Here is a 19,328-nt window from a genome sequence, read left to right as displayed (position 1 = left end):
ACCAAAGCTCGGGTTGGGAACTGGCAATTCAGCCTCTAAACTGTGATTTGGTAGCCTTAATTTTCCCTCTCTTTTTTTTTTGTAAGGGTAGCATTACAAAAGGCACCCTCAGCTCCTCGGATAGAAAGAGAGTTTTGAAATAGAAGCAGCAGTCTGAGCCACAGGACGAGTTCCAGAAGGACTGTGGTCTGCAGGGCATTAATTCTTCATTTGAGGGAAGCCGGATAAACTCTACAAAGCAGTTGGTAGTATGGACCTTTGGCAGTTTCCTTCCCAGCTCTCAAACATGGGTAACATTTGATTGTTCTTTCAGTCTTCAAAGATCAATGCAAACCTTTATTTTCTATAAATAATTTAATAAATACTTTTGTTTTACAATGATACAACAAATAACAAATTCATAGCAAATGAGTCACAAAGAATTTAGGATCAGTATACTTTAATAAGGTATCAGTGTCAAAATACATTTCCTTATCAAGTTAAAGTTCCCATACAGTTATAATATTGTCAATAAGAATTCAGCAATATAGATTATGAAATAATTATGATAAAAAGTATGTTTAATATTAAGACATAGAATATTTTTTCAGAGTGTTTTAGTAATCTGTTAGGATATAACATTTTTAATGCAGAAACTACACAAATAAGAAACAGAAGAGCAGTATTCAAGTGTCTTTAATCCTTGAAGCCTTAAGTCTGTGCCACTGCAAATTTGTCAAATGTGGATGGCCAATTTTCATCAGATGATGCTTACAACAAATTTTTTCACACCGTAATAACTTCACTTTACGAGTAGATGATTTTTGGTAATAAACTCTTGCAAGATTGCCTACAATAGGAAGTATTTTTTTTTTTTTTACATCATGTACCCATAACAAAAGGTCTTCAGCTTTTCTAAGCATGTGTGGTTAAGACTTGCTTAGCACAGCGAACTCTGAAGTGCTCTATGAACCCAAGGCTCTCTCTAGGCAAGTGTCAGTGCATGAAATAAAGCAATTTTATACACCAGGTTTCAGCAGACTCAGAAGTCTCAAAAATATATTTTTGTTCTAAGTTTCTGGGCCAGATTTTTGCCTTTAGTACTTTGCCACTGTTTCATTTTCTTCAGTGAATCTACAGTGATTTATACCAGCGGAGGAAACAAGACAGATCCCAACACAGATCTAAGTTTTTGTGTATTTGAAAGTCAGAACTGCCCACCTGCCTTTTATTGTATTATTTTTTGCTGTTTAGAGATGCTGTAATTTAAATTTTCAAAACCCTCTGAAAGAATTCAAAGCCCTATTTTTCAAATATGTCCATGGCAATTAATGATAGTTGAAAAGGAGCTCTGAAAATGTCTGGGTGCCTTTTAATGACTTCTTAGCTACTGATTAATGTAAGGCAAGTAAAAATGAGGGACCTCTCTGCTGCCTATTCACCCCACTATGCAATCCCTAATTCTTTTTGTCTAATTATAACTGAGATAGCCTAATACTCTGGAAAATACCATTCTGAGATTTTTTGATTCAATATTGCAATTATATTGCTATCTGGCATATAAAATGAAAAAGCGTAACGTTAATCACAGGTGTTAGTACTGGCCACTGCTCCGATTCCTGAAATACCAGCAACAGCATAACAAATACTACAAGTTCCTAGCAGAAACAGCTCTTAAAGTAGTTGTGTCATAGATATAGCAAAAGTACCAAGAGATGATTAACAACTGACCCAGAGAGAGATATTAATTAAAAAAAAAATCTGTTTTGTGTAAAAAATAAAGGCAACAACAAAGAACAAAACAAGAAACCTCAACACAAACAAAAACACAGACCTAAATCCTCCACTGGGGCAAATCTGTAGGACTCCCTTGGCTGTAGGGCTAAGCCAGGTTAAGGCAGCTGAGAATGTGGCTTGCTTATGAGGAAAAAAGCTTAAAACGTGCAACTTTCACAGATACCCACAAACATTGCATTTCACCATTCACATTTCTTTCAACAAAGTGTATAAAAATGAAGGAAAGGGATGGGAGGCAGAAGGCTGGGATTTTTCCTTAGTATGCTTTTCCAAAAGTTATTAAAGTTACAATAAAATAAATGCTGGAAAACAGAAAGACTCAAAGGATTTTAATTTGGCAGATCAACAAAAAACTGTGGTTGGAGATCAACTGTGGTTGAAATTTGTTTCATTCATCTTTGGCAATAAAAATATATCTTTGCAGTACTGCAGCCAAAGTATCACATGATGAGGCATTTATACCACAGTTTTTTATTAGCATGAAATTTGAAAAAAAAAAAAATTCAGACTATAAATTACAGGTAATGAGATAAAGGGAAGGTAATCAAACTCTCTAAACACCACTTTAATTGCAATAGAGAAAATACAGTAGATGTATTTCTTTAATATGAATAATAAAGTGAGTAACTTCAAAAGGCCACTATTTGGTAATGTGGACAGGTTCAATATCTAAGTAAAATCCTGTAAAAGTGTACTGGTATCAGAAATTGTCTACCTGCAAAAATACATTTAAAACCAGAAGCTGTTTTGAGCAGTGTAGGCCGTGGACGATGGCGGGGTCGCTCAGGTGGCCTGGTCCAGCGCTCGGAGCAGTTCGCTGCCCTGCAGCAGCGTGGAGCTGCCCAGCACGGGCACGTTCACCTCACAGTCATATCTCGTCAGCTCAGGCAGCAGGTAGGACTCAAAGGAGGGCCCCAGCAGGCGACTGGTCAGACCTGGAACACAGCAGTGAAGGTGCTGAGACTAGAGAGGGCACTCGTTTCCTCCCACCTCTTCTGGTTACACCAGTTTCATTCTGTTTTTATGTCAATATGCCTCAAACCACCAGCAGTTCCAGGTGTCAGAGCAAACATGTGCTCTGCCCCTCCTTAAACTGCTGCAAGGGTGTCACACAAACAAGTGCAGTTTTTCACCTCCACCCCCAAACTGAGATTGTTCTGAGAAAAAACTATGGGTGCAGATGAAAAAAGCTGCAGTAGAAGACATGGCTTCTAAATTGACACCACTCCTCTCATGTATTAAAAGGAACAGACACACGTCCCCTTTAATTACTTATTTCAACATTTAGAAGGCACGTGTTAGGAGTCTAACCTACAAACTTCCCTATCAATGCTGCAGCAAAGGGGTTTAGTACCATGTAATAATCAATTCTATCACAAGACAAGAGTATGGATGGAGGATGACGGGTCCTTCAAGGTAAAAAGGTGTTAACTTCAACTGAAATGGAGGGTAAAAATATTTTTCTCATGTATTACAAATGTAAACATTACAGTTTCACCCTAAACCACAAAACTGATTTTTTTGTGCTGTATTTTGGTTTTTATCATCCTTCTCCTCCACATTTTTGTGGTTTTTTTTTTTTTTTTTTTCATGGAATTGGTATTGGAACAAAATACCAACATTTTCCAATCTCTGTCTTTGACAGCTCTTACCTGATGCTTTATGAGCTGGCTGGACACTGTAGTCCTGACAATGGGAACTGTAAAATAGAGGGGGAAACGCTCCTGCTTTCAAATTCTCACCCGGACTGTCACAGGTGGGTTGATGCTGCTGCTGCTGTTGCTGCAGTTGATTCATTGGTTGGCTCAGACCTCTCGAGTTACAGAAAAATTCATCTGTTATTTAAACAGCAGGGAAAAAGAAAAAGCTAAATGAAGCCAGTGCAATAATTATAGTAGATAATACTGATCCAAAGCAAAGTGAACATCAGTGTGATGGTGTTACAGCATAGGCAAATCTGCATCTTATCACAAAGGAAATCTAGAAATAGCCCCAGCTCTTGCAGTAGTACTGCAGTCAAGATATGCTTGTGTAAGGAAACACAGTGTTGTAGAGAAACAGTATCTGTTCTCTCTCTGAGATGTGAGATATTCATATCTCAGATGAGGTGTGAGATATTCACACCTTGGATCAGCAGGAGGTAAACACAGCTCCATCAAGCTGTTTTCTCTTCCCTCTGAAGCAAGTGTGTGAACATCCGTGAAACCAGCTAAATGGTATTTATCAAATGAATGGTATTTATCAAATGTACCTTTAAATTGTTCAGCTCTTAGTGATACAACTTGGTCTTTAATTTTAGCTTAGTGTAATATTTACAGAGCTTATTTACATTTCCTTTTGAAAGAGGTTTTTTCCCTATTCAACCTGTCTTAAAATGGTGTTTCAATATGTAACATTGCAAAACCACGTTCTTTTGTCTTACCAGTAAGAACACTTGTGCTGAGAGACTTCTTTTCTGTAACCAAGGAACAGTTTTCCCCCTTGAGAAATTTCATTCTCTTCCACATTAAGTGAGATGGGTTAATGACAGATGGATCTCCCTAGAAGAAGGGAAGCAAAACAAACAATTACACTGATGACCATGGTGAGTCCAAAGTTGAGAAGATGATGCATTTCTTATGATTACCCCACTCAGCTGTTGCAAGGCTTGTTCTTCATAATCCAGTTGTCGCTTCAGTTTCAAACTGTTAGACAGAGCAAGTCTTGCTGGGTTTATATCTATGCCTCGTTGTCCAAAAGCATCCAGGGGCCTGTGGAGAGGACATCTTTCTGAGTGCACAGGAAGGCAAATCGAAATAATTTGGTTCATTTATATGGATTCTTCTTTCATTTAAAGACATTTAAAGTGTCTGAGACTTGCCAGTGGACAGATCTCAAACATCAAATGTTTTTATTTCCTGTTATTAGTCATCCTACCATCTTTAGAAACTTTTGACGTTTGGGATCAAAGACTTAGGAAAGTTTAGCATAAACAGCCTTAGGGATCTCCAGGCAGATAAAAAAATGCTGTGGAAAAGAAAGTAATGTGATTCTTAAGAATTGGATTTGAGAGCCATGCCTGTTCCCTTGCTTTACATACTTAGTATGAACACACAACTTGTTGACTGGGGACAAACCCTTTCTTTCCAGATGCATATTCAGACACTGGTATTTCTGGCAACAAGAAATCCCAAAAAGCAAACTGCACAGCTTCATGTTTAAAAATGACCATTGCTATTTCATGTACTTCCTGAACATGTCAGTGTGAGCAACATTGAAAGTCAAGAACTACAGAGAAACTTCTAGCCATGAGGCAACTTCTAGGATGGTGCCCTCTGATCTACATCTCATCACATACTGTTCACATGTGTAAGAAAGCAAACAAAAAGGTTGTAGAAAAAGAGCCTGCAATTTAAATCTTGACTGTAGTATTTACATATGCCAGCAATAATGTACTTTCATTCCTCTATCTTCCCCATTTTCTGTTGTGCAGAAAATATATGCAAGGTAAGAAAGTATGTGTGTGTCTGTCCCTGCTACTGCTGCACCAGTTAAGTCTTTTTGGTACCGTTCTTAAATAAAGTCAAGCATGCTTTGCAAAATTACTGGTGTAATTTTTAACCGGACCAGCAGGAAATTAATTTGCCTATCCTTACAGACAATGAAAAATTAGCCCACTTCTGCTTCCTCCATACTCACTGCCACTGGGAGAGCACCACATTAATTTCCCCAGAGCTGCAGTCTGATGCCTATCACAACAAATTGTTTCAGCTGAATTGAGAAAAATTAATTTTCAAGATTTCAACCCTTCTCATTTCCCAAAATATTTTTTTGGTAAATATGCATAGTTATACCACAGAAACACGTACCTTTTTTTATATATGGGCACTCTCTGAGAAGTTATTGGTGGGCCCGAGGGGGAACTTGATAGGGATCCTGAGTATTTATCCATGAGTCTCCATTTTGCAGGAACATATTCTAATGGGGGATCAGGTGGCCACTGGGTGTTTGATCTTCCTCCCATTGAAGACAGGGGAGTGCTGGCTCGGTCATGGTATGGTGGCAGTGATGACCTATTCATATTGTTGAAGAACACCAATGACAGGGATCCATGACCAGAGTTAATTTTTTCATTTGATTGCTGTGGGCAATATTTCTCTGGGAGGAACTGATTCTGTGAAGTAGGAGCGAGGGGTTGGAAGATGGTACTCATGCTACTTAGATGCTGCTGGGTATTTTGTGCACTTTCACAGAGAGGACTTTCTTCTTGGCAGATGGGGCTGAGCTGGAAATCTTCTCCATCCATAGGAATGTAAGGAGCCAAGGTTTCAAGGTCCAGTTCATTAAAGTCAGTCTGTGCAAAGATGAAGTCAGTTCATAAAGAAACTATAAATTAGTAATAGTTGTGGCAGTTAGTGTGATATGAAATACTAATAGATGCAAAGCTGAAAGATCACTGTATGCCAAATTTACCTAATGAAAGTGGCCAACTCCTGTTTAAAGGTGTCTTATTTCTATGCTAGCATACATGTTAATGGTGTCATCAGCAGCAAAATTAAGACTACAAACTGAAGAAAAAACATCTCAGAGGAGCAATATTTGTTAAAGCAGCTTGCATGCAGCATCCAGCATCACTGTGATCTGAAGTAGATGCTGTTTCACTAAGCTTTGAATGACTTGTCTGCTAAGACTCTACAACATGTGGCATGTAGTTCAACCTCAGGCTTTTTCATGTTAAAATAGAAAACACAGCTTTCTCATAATCCAGCTACATTAAAAATGGTGTCTAAAAATGCAAGGGTTGAAAAAATTTAGCCAGAAGGACATTATCACAGTTAAATCTGTTTTCTTTTTTCCCTTGGAGGACTAGTCACACCCACATTCACTTCTCTTGGCATTTGACCAGAGCCGAACAGAGAGGATAACCAATGTTGGTTCCCCAGTCAGCTCATAACACCCCTGCAGCACTTTTATACTACTTGTTTTTCCCACCAAAGCAGCTGATGTGGTGGGACACACCTGAGCAAGCAGATGCTGAATCTGACAATAATGAAGTTTGCACATGTGAAGTCTTGCAGTGAGTTTCATCTTGCTCCACACTTCTCTCCTATCTGTCTGCTCTTTCTCTTGCTTTCATTTCTATATCCAGACTTAGACAAAACTTCTTCAGAACATGGATTACATGTTCTGAAGCCTGCAAATTGTGTTAGCATCTGAAGTACCTAATTTGGGCAGCAGCATCTGAAACTTTCTGTAGGACTAATAAATAGAGATGAGTGTGAGCTCTGTGCTACCAATCAGCAGTGCCTGTTCCTTTCTCTTGACTATAAAGCATAAGCTCTTCACAAAGCATTTCAATTAAGTATCTAAAGTTAAGCAAGCTGAATCAGGCCCACACCTTTTATTCACTAGCTCATATGCTGTAATGTTGTAATAGTGGGTTTATTTATTTATAGGGGAAATTTCTACACTTACATCATTATTAGAATGCAGGAGATGGAGACTGTGTGTTACTTTATGTGTACGTAATTTTCAAGTCTCTCTGAAAACCTCCAAGAGGCAAAAGAGGAAGCATATATCTAAAATGAGTTTTCATTTTTGTAGTTAGAGGAGATGTGTGTTATGAGGGGCATTCCTCTCTCATTTGGGTGTTTTGCAAGAATTAGTTTATTTATATTTTGTTATAGAAAGGATGTTTACTCATTAGTCATTTGGCTGCATTTAAAAACAAATTGCTGCTGCTTATATTCCTTATTCAATCTACAGAAGCCTCCAAATTTTGAAATCTTTCTGGTGATCCTTTCTTCTTAGCAGTGCCACCACAGTGACACTCCAAACCTCGTGTTTCAGAGAGTTAGGGACAGAAATTGACATGGCAGCTTTTGGAAGCGCACTGTTTTGTTAACGTGCATCAAAGATTTGGTGTGCATGTGCAAATGCAGTTTAAATGCTGTATCCCAATATCGGCACACACTACATGCAGCTGTACTGTCTACTAGTAGGAGACTGATCTTCGTGTCTTTTAGAAGAGAGAGTTCATTACCTGGGAGGTGCACTGACTTTTTGATTCTGTGTCCATGGCAAAAAGTTTTTCAATCACCTCGATCTTAAGATCTTCATCCACAGAACAGTAATAGTCTCCTGGGCTGCTGGGCTGCATGGAAATAACAATTTTTTCTAAGCAGGAAGACAACCACAGTACTGGCTTAGCATCATGTCATTTATACCATGCTGTTATTCAGTAACAGATCTTTCCTATGAAAAGTGAATGGGCAGACGGTGTATTTAGTGTGCTCAGAACCCAAAACTGTCCACTTCTATCAGAAGCTTTTCTCTGACACAAGATTGTCAGTGCATAGGCACCCATTACAGGAAAACATAGGCACCAATTACAGGAACCTAGTTGTCATCCTATTTTAAATGTTTTTTGGCAGCTTAGATGAGGAACAAGAAATGTCCACCATTAAATACATTTGTCAAGAAAGAAGATGCTTAGCAATACCTCCATGCTTTTCTTAAGACTGGCTGCCCTCTGGTAAGAGTGGCTCCAGCTCTTGGGGGCAGTGCCACAGAAGCAGATTGATTTCTTCAGTGGGAAACTCCAAGGAGCTGCTCTCAAAAGCCTGACTTGGCTAAGCTTCCTAAAAGCTACAGCTTCTACTTAACAGAAGGAGGATGGCTCTGGGGCAATGATCCCAGTGGCCACACAATTTTACACTGGCTTTTTATATAAGGCTAACTCCATGAAAAGGTGGTAGCATGTTCTCCTCCTAGTTGTTTTATATGTTACAGTAATTACTAGAGGGACAGTTGGGAGACAATGTGGACTGCAGTGTGAAGCCAGGATATTGTTCCCATTTCATAGTTTTGCTATTAATTCTTAAGGCATGATGCAGTATAGGAAGAATAGAGATACTATGGGCCTTGCTAATAAAAACTGAGACAGGACTGCCAACACAAAAATGTTGTCTATATATATTGATGGGATTTGGATACAAAACATAACATGCTTCTAATGTTTTTTAAGCTCTTCTTACCGTGGAACAGCTACTGTTGCTGCTTGCACTTGGAGTACTGCTGCCAGGTGCAATCTGAGGCATTGTAAAGGATGGTATTGTCAGTGTTTCACCTTGAGCAGGGTGGTTTTTCACTTCCACTGGCCATGCTTTGTTTGGCGTCAAAACAGCATTGGTGAAGGCAGGGGCTTCCTCAAACTTCTGTGTTCCTGGATGGGTTTTAACAATATTAATGAATACTTTTAGCTGGTGCAGTGTTACGATATAACTGCAGCTATTCATTAAAAGTAAATACTGCTCCTAGTTGCCATGACAATAAGTTGGCATAGACCTAATGCACGTTATTTAGTCAGCAAGAAAGCCTGATCCTTCTCTCATTCACAGAAATTTTCCACTGGTGTGAGCATGTGGGCTTTTTTAGCCATTACTCACAATTTGTACACACAGCAAACAGACTTTGTCTATTAAGTTTCTAAATATAGGCTCACATGTGGTTCTTTGTTGCACAAAAAGAATTCTTACAAATACTAACCAAAATCCAGGGAAATAATGGCATCACCAGGTGTTGGTGCCAGCTGAGCAAGTTCCTCTGGTTCTTCCTTTAGCTTAGTAAACAAGAAGTCACTCTTCTCTGTCGCAGGGATGCCGCTGTCATAGGCAGTGTTCATTGTCAGCAGGTGAGGCTTGAAGAGTGATTCTGTTTGGTCCATGGAGAACACAACATCGTTCTTCTCAATTTCACTAAGGAGAGAACAGGTTTTAGGCATTTTGTACCATAAAGATGAAAGATGTGGATAAAGCAGGCAGCACAAGCTCCCTGAAGCTGGGGCTATAGGAGCACTTTGGCCTCTCGGTTGCGTGCCAGGCTCTCGACAGGCGAGGCACAGTTCCAGCGTTGCTGAGCACCACCATTTCAGATGACGCAGAGAGTGTGGTCAGGACTTCTGTGGGAATACACAGGGCTTTGTTGCTCTGCTTTTTAAAGGGATGTAGTTGAGGCTGTAATGACCCAGACTATCATTCAAATAAGTATTTCCTATTTTGGCCCCAACTAGGAGCAAAAAAACTTGAGTTTTGCCAAATGAAGGCAAAACTTCTGATTGGTCCTGATTTTTAAGGCTGTAATCTGCTTCTCCTAGCAACATATGATACAGTTATTATTACTTAGTTTTATCTCTTGGTCACAGCATTAGAAAAACAAAACACATTAGCAGTTGTGTTACACAACAAAATCTTCGTGCAGACCATACACTGCTGTACGAGCCCAGCAGCAAAGGAGAAAGGCTGTGGTGTATTTCAACAGCTTGTATGGGAACAGGCACGCCACATTTTTCATCGATGTCTAACATCAGTAAACAGGACTGAACAAACATGACTAAACTGATTCCGGAGCAACAACGTTGAATAAATAGACCCTTGAAAAGTTCCTCCAAACACTGCGTTTCTGCAGCACGTGAATGCACACGTGTGCCCTGAACCCACCTGAGCACGTAGTTGACGCAGACGATGCACTGGGGCTGCAGGTTTCGGGTATTGTAAATCACCGTTCCCTGGGTCTCCAGCCACACGTATCCCCCGTGCTTGGCCAGCATACGGTACTGGCCCGTCACTACTTGACCTTTTGTACACACTGAGAAAAGGGGGCAGAGATATAAATAATGCATCAGGACAGGAATACACAACGTGTAACACTTGTTTTAAATACACCCACTTCTGAGTCTTCATTACGCAGAAGTGCACTGAAGCATTTGCGGACAAGGGATGTGCTTAACTTTGGGAAAATTCATCCGTTTTAAATATGAAAGAGGCTGTTCATTTGAGGCTTCTACTCAAGATTGAAAATTTGAATTCTGGCATTTGATGAGATGGTCTGAATCTTCAGATCAGAATGTGGAATTTAAAAAATTTAATATAATATCTCAAATATTAAATCAAATATCTTTAATATAATATCCCAAAATAATGCCTGCTGACTGTATGTTTCTTGAGTCCCCATTGTAGAAGTGTCTTGGTAATTGATCTGTAGAAAAATGAATTTGTTGAGGAAACTATAGTTTCCTTATTTAGGTAATTAATAACTACAAAAATCACGTGATTTAAAAGGTATATTTGCTAAGATTTTTTTTTTAAATTAAGATCTTATGGTAGTAATATTACTCTTAAAAAGGTATCAAAAGAATAAATAAGAATAGTAAATAGAACTGCTTTGTCTAGGAAAAAAAAAAGCTGAACTACTGTATTTCTGCCTCTGGTTGAACTGTGCTGTTCCAAGGAAGACCTTGGAATTAGCAGCCTAGAAGAAGCCAAGACCCCTGTGACCAAATCAAGTAATGTTTATCTAACTCTTTTTTTTTTTTTTTAACTATCCTGTGTTTCTCAAACTATAAACTGACAATAGTACAACTTGGGTTTAAAGCTTCTAAATGTTTGAAGGGTGAAATCTGTCAGCCTGCTATCCCCCAATATTTGCAGAGAACAAGTTTTCAGTATAGAGCTTTGGACTTCTGAGATGTAAGGTTTTATGATGTCCTGTCTGTTGTAATTCAAAGCCGTCACTGAAGGAAAAATAATGTCAATCAATGGCAAAAAAATTCAGGCTGGAGTAGACAAGCAGTACTTGCACTAATAAGATCTTGTACTTGTAAGCAGACATAGTCACACTGAATAGCAGCAGAAGTGGGAACTGGCCAAACTAAACTTTTGACCACGCATTGGCAACCTTTTCTTTTAAACAGCTTTTACATCCAAAAGAAGTATGCCATCAAACTAATGTCCTAGAAATAATGCAATTTGACTCAGGTGGACTGGAAAATTGATACCATGGTCTTTTTACAGAAAAATTCCTTGTGAGTGTGGCCATTAAAAGAAGCTAGCTATTGTCAGCCTCTCCTACATTGCCACCATACAAATGTACTACTCCAGGCCTGTGAAATACAACAACTGTTTCACAGATAATTGTTGCTGTGTTTATCCTTCTATTTCTGAAGTTTGTTTGTTTTCTTCCTAGGAGTATTTAATCATCCTTCATTTAATTTATTTAGACAAAGTAGAACATTACTTTTATTGATTAAATACTTCTGGTGGAACAAAATCAAAAGGCTTTCATTTCAAAGTGTTTTAGTGACTGGACTGTTCTGCTCTGCTTGTGAAACATAATTACACTGTTTCCTAATCATCAGCTCATCAATAAGAGTCACAGTGTAGGCGCCTGTTTCATTACAAAGAAGCTTTTTACTGCTTTAATCTTTTTTATTATTATTATTCAAAGCATGTCATGTTCTGATATAATAAAGTACAGCAGAATCCCTCCAGGGGGTAATCTCATAAATTACTAATACACTTCTAACTGCTGACTTTGTTATCAACGCTACATTTAAGGTTCTGCCTTCAGAGTGAACTTCTCACTTCTCTCTTTATTTTCTTTACTTTTTATAAAGTATACATTACCTGTATCTGTACAGAACTAGTTACATGTCAATGAAATAGGCTCCAATTATATTCCTTATCTTTGTGTGGAGAGAGTGGGGGAAGGCAAGGACAAATTTAATAGAACACAAAACCATTATTCTCTTGCAAGGCTTGCTGAACTTCTAACTGGTGGGCACTGTCAGAATTGATGACTGCATAATTGCAAGGAGATATACTCCATACATAGCATACTTCTAATAAAAATTATTGTTCAATAAATGCAAGTCTGCTGAACATGAATTTTGAGGTGGCTATTTCCAGGTACAAAAGGATGTGGCCAGAGAAAATGAATAAGTTCTGTATAGCCACATGCTTGGAAGAACAAGGTCTGTATAAGCTCTATACCTGCTTGGTTACCCTGCATTATGCAGCATCTCAATATGGCACACATAATGGAACCCAGGCATTTCCTAATTGAAGGGTTTATGTGTGCTTTGTCAAGTCACAGCTTGCTGTCACTTTGTCTTTGTGGTTGTTCTCTGACTTGATGGTCCCAGAAGATGTGGGATCTATTTATCATAGAAAAACTAAAGGGGTCAAATTTGCTGGCGATTTAAACTCATGGTTCTGTTGTGGAAAATCACATCTATCACAGCAACAGACTTTGGTCCTGTGCTTCCAACAGTAAAAAGATAATCCATGCTGATTCTGTGCTGTCATAAATCCTGTGGAACAGTTTGATCCTAAACACTTATAACCTGTGCAGTCCGAGGACTTTTGCTGGTGTAACACCACCCCTCTAAGACTTCCTATTGCCCTCATTCTGCTTCTTGATCAGACCTTGTACCCTGCAGCATGTTTGTAGGACATGGCCATTTTCAGTGGGCACAAATGGCATCTGGACACACACCCTGCACTACGTGAGGGTAACTGAATTGCTGGAGGGAGAAGCAACATCTATTAATGCCTGGTCACAGTGGGTACTAGAAACTTACCAGGTATCTTTACACGGACAAGTAACTCAGTGCTCCCATCTCATTAACTAGGTGGGGATAACCAACAAGGGTTTGCTCACCCTCCCTTTCCTGTTACCAAATAGATTGCCAGCTCCCATTTTATTCCCTCCCAGCAGTGTCCCATTCTTAGAAATCCAACTCAGTGATTCAAAAGCACCAGTGTAGTGCACCCCCTGATTTCACAGGACAACTTTCAATAGCCCAGTGCAGTATATTAACATTCTATCTATAAATATAACTTACTAATATTTTTATTCGTAAAAACACTAACATATTACCTAAGAAACAATTTTTAAAATTACATGTCCAGATAACTCTCACTGAGTATGGGCTAATCTATTTTTTTCTTTTAAGCAGCTTTGGAAACAGGATGATTCATATCCACACTGGTTTACAGCACACAACTTGCATCACTGCCAAACAGTTTTTCAAGAAACATTTCAGCTTTAAACTGTCCTGAATCTTTGCCATTGGAGCTAACCCCTTAAGGTCAGACAACTATTCTTTGCTGCAACTTTTTTCTGGGAAGTACAGAAATACTTTCTGTAAGTTTGTTTGGTGGCCAATTCCCTATAGACATGACCTAGGGCTTTTTCCTGGGGACAGAGGCCTTCATCACAGCAATTACAAGGTGTTTGGGGTTTGTTTTTTGATCTTGTAGGTTCCAGTCTAGCTGCTTTGCTTTCCTTCTATTAAAAGAGCATCTGCAGAGGTTTTAGTGATGTCCTGCTTAGAACTATCCAATAAACTGGTTTGGGGGCCATAACAGCCAAGGGTGGGAAATGCCATTTGTACATGAATGCACTTCCTTGTCTCCAGCCAAAGCACTAACTCTTAAGGACAGAGACAGAAGATTTAAATCAAATTATTTTAAGATACCTAATATGAAAGAGATGGAAATTGAAACTGTGTGGCCTGCTGAAGAGAAGGATCTTGGATCTGATCTCTGCTCCCAGAATAATTCAGGTACCTTACTTGAAGAATAGCTAAAACTGGCAGTCCCTATAGGCATAACAATATCAAGAAGCAGTTGTTCCTGGCAGTAGCAATTATGTGTATAATGAATATGCCTTTAAGAAATCTCCTTGCACATCTACTTTGGATGGAGAAGATAGTTGTTATTTGGTAGCAAAAGACAGACATTCAAAAAAGCACTGCAATAAGCTCTTGCTATTTCCCTTTAGCTCTGTCAGCTGAGTCCATCAGCACATTAGAAAGATAATCATGTAATGGCTTGGGATCTTTAAGGAACCTTAGAGATCATCTAGTTCCAGCCCCTGCCATAGGCAGGAACACCTTCCACTAGACCAGGTTGCTCTGAGCCCCATCCAACCTGGCCTGGAGCATTTCCAGGGATGGGGCAGCCACAGCCTCTCTGGGCAACGTGTTCCAGTGCCTCACCACCTTGATACTAAAGCCTTTATTCCTAATATCTCATGTAAACCCACCCTCTGTCTGAATGTTTGAAGCCATTCCACCTTGTCCTGTCACTACATGCTCTTGTAAACAGTCCCTCTCCATTCTTCCTGCAGGCTCCCTTCAGGTACTGGAAGGCCACATTTAGGTCACCCCAACCAATACCTTCTCTTTTCTTTTTGAATCCCAGTTTTCTTGGCCACCAGGAAATGCCCTTCTCACCAGGCTAGAACTGCCTAACTCAGCTTTTCAAATTTTCAGCTGAACCTTGCACTGTACCTTAGAGAGACAGTGATTCTTCCTTTTAACATCCAAGTTTAGTTTTAATTATGGAAGAGCCCAGACCCTCTGGAAGGACCAGCAGCAGATTTCAGCTAGATAAGCACAGTTACCTGGTGTAAATACTGCTCTTGGATAGTATCTGCACACAGGCTGCACTTGTATTTTCAACTATGTATTGAGGTACCCACAATTTATGCTTGACATGCAAACGACAAAGAAAAATTAAGATTGTGACTTACAGTTCTGATGACTCTTGGTCATACTCTCCGAGTCCAAGGCATGGTAGAACTCATATGCTGAACGACCCAGCAGCTCCTCTGGATGATATCCAATCAACTCTGTTATTCTTGTTCAAGAAAAAAAAAGCAAGTATTTAAAATTCAGGTCACTGTAGTCTTATGCTCACGTGTGCAGGGCAGTATCAGCTCAAGTCTTCAAACTACCAGAATTAAAAAAGCAAAACGAGAAATTCTAAGCTTCCAAACACATGAGGAGCTATAGAGGACTTCTGATCACATTCTGAAATATCTCCATGTTCAGAATAAACTGCCTTGTCCTGCTACTGGAACAAAAATTCCTAAGGATGTTAGTGTGTACACTGCAAATTCTCCTATGCCTATTGCACGCTATCTCTAATTTGTTACTGATAAAGTTTTCAGGCTGCCCACGACATGCAGAAACTCCCAACAACCACCACTGAAAATCAAATACATGTAAGGGGGGTAGTGGTTGGTGCCACCAGGTTTAAAAGTATGTGTACATTTTAAAAACATAAACAAAAGGGTTTGGGCGCTGCTTTTAATAAATAAAACTGCCAGGTGAGAAATTATGGGCACTTAAAAGGAAAAAAAATGCTCATCTACTTAGTCTTTTCTCAGTCATTTGAAAACTCTGGCGTATGGATTAGGTTACTTGGGTGACTAAGTAACCACAAATTAAGTAGGATTTTACACAAAGAAAGCTATGATCTCAAAAACTAGACCTATTTTTCAGAGTCTTTTTGAGGCAAGGCTGGATTACTCACAAGTTCCTGAATCAATGAAAATAGGTCATCAAACTGTGCAGATGATTTTCTCTAATGAGGGGGATGGAAGGAAAATGCTTTATTTCAATTGGAAATACCATCACACACAGCTTTACAGAAAACGCAGTAAGTTAAAAAAAGAGTATATAAAAATTAATTCAAAATGTTATCTTCTGGTTTACAAGACTTCTTTCTACCTCTGAAATTCTTATAATAACCTGTAATACAGAGAACAGCAGCACACAAACTAATTGTGATACTTTCATAAACCTTTAAAAGCTGGGAGGTTTGCAAGGAGTGGTCACATCTTGCATTACTTCACAGCTGTCAGTGGCAGAGCCCAGGTTTTGTGCCACTCTCTCAGAATGGCTTTATGTGCCAACACCACATTTGATTTGTGCTGTTGCTACTTTTAAGAGACATCCTCAGGTTTGTATACTCCTTGGAAGGAAAGCTTTGGCCCAGTCCTCTAGACACAAGCATGTCTTGACAAGACAGACATGTAAATACTGTAAAACAAACAGAGCAAGAGATGGCATTCATCTCCTGGATCCCCCTCCAGCAAGGAAGACACATAAGATGGGACTGTTTTGTGTATGGCTTGAACGCCAAGGTATTGAGTCAGCTTTTCCCTGCCTCCACCCCCACAGAACTCTATAGCTCATAGCCCCAGGACACGTTGGTTTGGTCACTCTGAAAACTATTCTCTGACCTGATTTCCATGGAACAAACCTGAGTTTATAATACTTCACATGAGCAAAAGCTGTCGCTTGTATTAGGTTCCCCTCAAAAACTTACTCTTCTGTTTGTGTTTCCAGTTTTATTTACATTTAAAATTAGACCATCAAAGGGGAATATTTGAATCCAGGTTTCAAAGAGTGTTTTTTACTTTCTTCACTGACAAGCTTCTGAGCTTTAAAATTGCATCCCACTCAAATCTAACCTTTTTTTCTGAAACCACAATTGTTTTTTCTTTCTTATTGAAAAGTACTTCTCATAGTGAATTGGTCATCAAAGCTGAATCATCAGAAGGAAACAACAAATACTGAAGGAGCCATAATAAAATTAAGGCTCACAAAATACAGTTGCTGCTTGCCTTTACACAACCAGCTGGGACACACTGGTGTAAGTGACCAGGGCTTTTGCTAGGACCAGTGTAAATACATGGTCTTTAATATCAGAAACTCTGGCCTTTGGCTATATAATGGCTCAATACCATAAAGCCATTCCAGTTAGTTTGGAGTTCACTGCAAGGGGAAGGATTTTAAAATTCAAGAAGTTGAGTATCTATTCTTAATCCAGTCACTGGGAGCTGAGAGCCAAGTGGAGGTTGAGCAGAGAGAAGATAATGGGGAAAAACCAGAAGCACCATGTAGCCAGCAGCACAATCCAAACCCACATTACAGCCTTCATGGAAGTGGAAGTTCCACTTCAGCAGTGGAACTGAGATAGCAAACAAAAAATATATGTTACAGCAGGCTGAGGGACTCTTCTCATATGGGAATAGTAAACTTTATGCAAAATTCATGTATTCCAGTCCTGTAATTCCCCTTCTCAAACTGCTCCTTGCTGTCCATAATGAGCACCCTCACTATAAAATTACTCTTCTTGTCATTCCATGGCACAGAATGACTTATGGTGCAATCCTGCTGTGACAATGTCAAATCTAATTAGATCTAATGTAATCTTGGATGGAAGTTAGCAAGTGGTGGTAGTGTCTTTTACTACAAGCAACTTCATATTACATGAAAAGAGAAAAATAAGATATAAAAAAATTACCCACAACCCCACATAAGTTCTAAACCCATGCCTGGTAACATTGAAATACTAATGAAGAGTAATTGTTTTAAAATAGTTACTTTAAAAAGTAAGTGGCTAAACAGCCCCTATATTCTCATTGACTGCTCTGTTCATCTGTTAACACTTTTCAGATTCATTCCACTTCTCTCTGAAGACTCTTCCAATTGACATGATTAAAAAAAGAATACAGAATGTTCCATTTTCCCACTCACAAAACTCCCCTAAAACTGGCTGGCAGTGTTTCCTAAATACATTTTCAAATACCACTGGTTTATAAAAAACACTCTCTCTCCAATAGTTATCTCTATTAGTTTTGGGTGCATAAATTGGTAGTTCACACCCTCCTTTATTGCTCCCACAGTGCTGCTGACCCTGAAAAGCTCAAAAAAAAAAAAATCTTGTAGGCTGCAGGCTGTGCAGGGCTGGAAATCAGGTTAGTGTATTTCATGCCACATTATGCACCAGGGTTGAAGTGGGCAGCTATCCCTTTATCCATCACACCCATCCTGTGCCTCTCCCAGGATGTGTGTGGAAGAAGACTGGGCAAAGCCAAGAGCCTGAGCAGCCCCTGGGCCAGGAGGCAGCGAGTGCTTTAGCACGGATCCTTGTAAACCTCACCTGAGCATTACTTTGAGGTTTGCCAGGGAGGTGCACCCTCTAAACTTTGTGTACTCTCCACAGGAGCCTCTTAGCAACACAAAATGCCAAGTGAACACACAGAGGACTAAATGCAAAGGAAAAGGCATCCCACAGAGCTATGAGAAGGAGGAGTAAGTACACAGCTAAGAAAATAGGGAAAATGTCTACGTCCCTTGTTCATTTACACAACAGAGGTCAGGCATAAGACTTCTACTTTTGTTTAGACACTGGACAGAAAATTGCTCTTTGTGCAAGCTGTGGAATGACAAAATTAGAAAACAAACTGTGTGGTGGTTTTGGATAGCATTCCTGTCATGGTAGGCTTTGTGTTTCCATTGCATCCGTAGAATGCTCATTAGTAAGACAATGATTTTTTGTTGAAGGTGACAGGTGGGTTGTGAGGCTGTTTATTTTCCTGTTACCAGCTTGTTTCTGAGAACACAAATACTTTTGGGGAATCTTAATTTTTGCCAGACTGGCACTTCAGTTTTCTGAGCTAAACTTGTCATCATGATGTACAGAGGTCAAGATCTCAGAAAACACTGTGAAGAGGTGGGCAATAGCCATCTGCAGTAGGAGATCTGTCCCAGCTGCCACTACTCAAGTGTGTTTTGAGCACTATTTCAGTTTCCCTTAAATATACAATATATATGTGTCTTAATATTGAATTTTGTGCTTAGGGTACACAATCAAGAAGCAAGTGATTTGACTCCTGTTTCTAGATTTGTACAACTTTGCCCTATTTTATCTCTTTGAGACATGGCAAAGCAATCAAAACCCACTGCTTCGAGGCTGCATTTCCTACAAGGTGAGCTAGTTCAAGTATTTTTGTTTTTCTTAAAATTGTGCTTTTCTGTCCCTTTATAGGAGCACAGAGCTTTTTATTGTATACCATTTAAAATAGTTAAAATAGTATGGTAAGAACTATCAGGCCTGACAAGTCAAGCTCTGTGAAAGACTGTTGTAATGTTT

General features: G+C 39.3%; 1 protein-coding gene and 1 long non-coding RNA gene across 2 annotated transcripts in view; one reads left to right on the top strand and one right to left on the bottom strand.

Moving 5' to 3' along the window:
- Positions 1-335: 335 nt before the first annotated feature.
- Positions 336-19,328, bottom strand: part of EPAS1 (endothelial PAS domain protein 1) — a 77,465-nt gene continuing 58,472 nt past the window's right edge. The window contains exons 7-16 of the mRNA XM_059841207.1: positions 15,133-15,239; positions 10,254-10,401; positions 9,304-9,512; positions 8,793-8,980; positions 7,799-7,909; positions 5,625-6,109; positions 4,403-4,526; positions 4,199-4,316; positions 3,429-3,611; positions 336-2,711 (exon numbers count right to left, since the gene is read on the bottom strand). Coding sequence (XP_059697190.1) covers positions 2,560-2,711; positions 3,429-3,611; positions 4,199-4,316; positions 4,403-4,526; positions 5,625-6,109; positions 7,799-7,909; positions 8,793-8,980; positions 9,304-9,512; positions 10,254-10,401; positions 15,133-15,239 — 1,825 coding nt within the window. The 3' untranslated portion in view covers positions 336-2,559. The remainder of the gene's footprint in view (positions 2,712-3,428; positions 3,612-4,198; positions 4,317-4,402; positions 4,527-5,624; positions 6,110-7,798; positions 7,910-8,792; positions 8,981-9,303; positions 9,513-10,253; positions 10,402-15,132; positions 15,240-19,328) is intronic.
- On the top strand, positions 4,225-18,489 carry LOC132324749 (uncharacterized). The gene is made up of 3 exons (XR_009485722.1): positions 4,225-4,360; positions 13,553-13,684; positions 18,399-18,489. It is a non-coding gene; the product is annotated as an uncharacterized LOC132324749 (long non-coding RNA).

Source organism: Haemorhous mexicanus, chromosome 3 (assembly GCF_027477595.1).
Source record: "Haemorhous mexicanus isolate bHaeMex1 chromosome 3, bHaeMex1.pri, whole genome shotgun sequence".
Lineage (NCBI taxonomy): Eukaryota > Metazoa > Chordata > Aves > Passeriformes > Fringillidae > Haemorhous > Haemorhous mexicanus.
The sequence above is the reverse complement of the archived record's forward strand: the minus strand, read 5'-3'. Positions and strand labels throughout refer to the sequence as shown.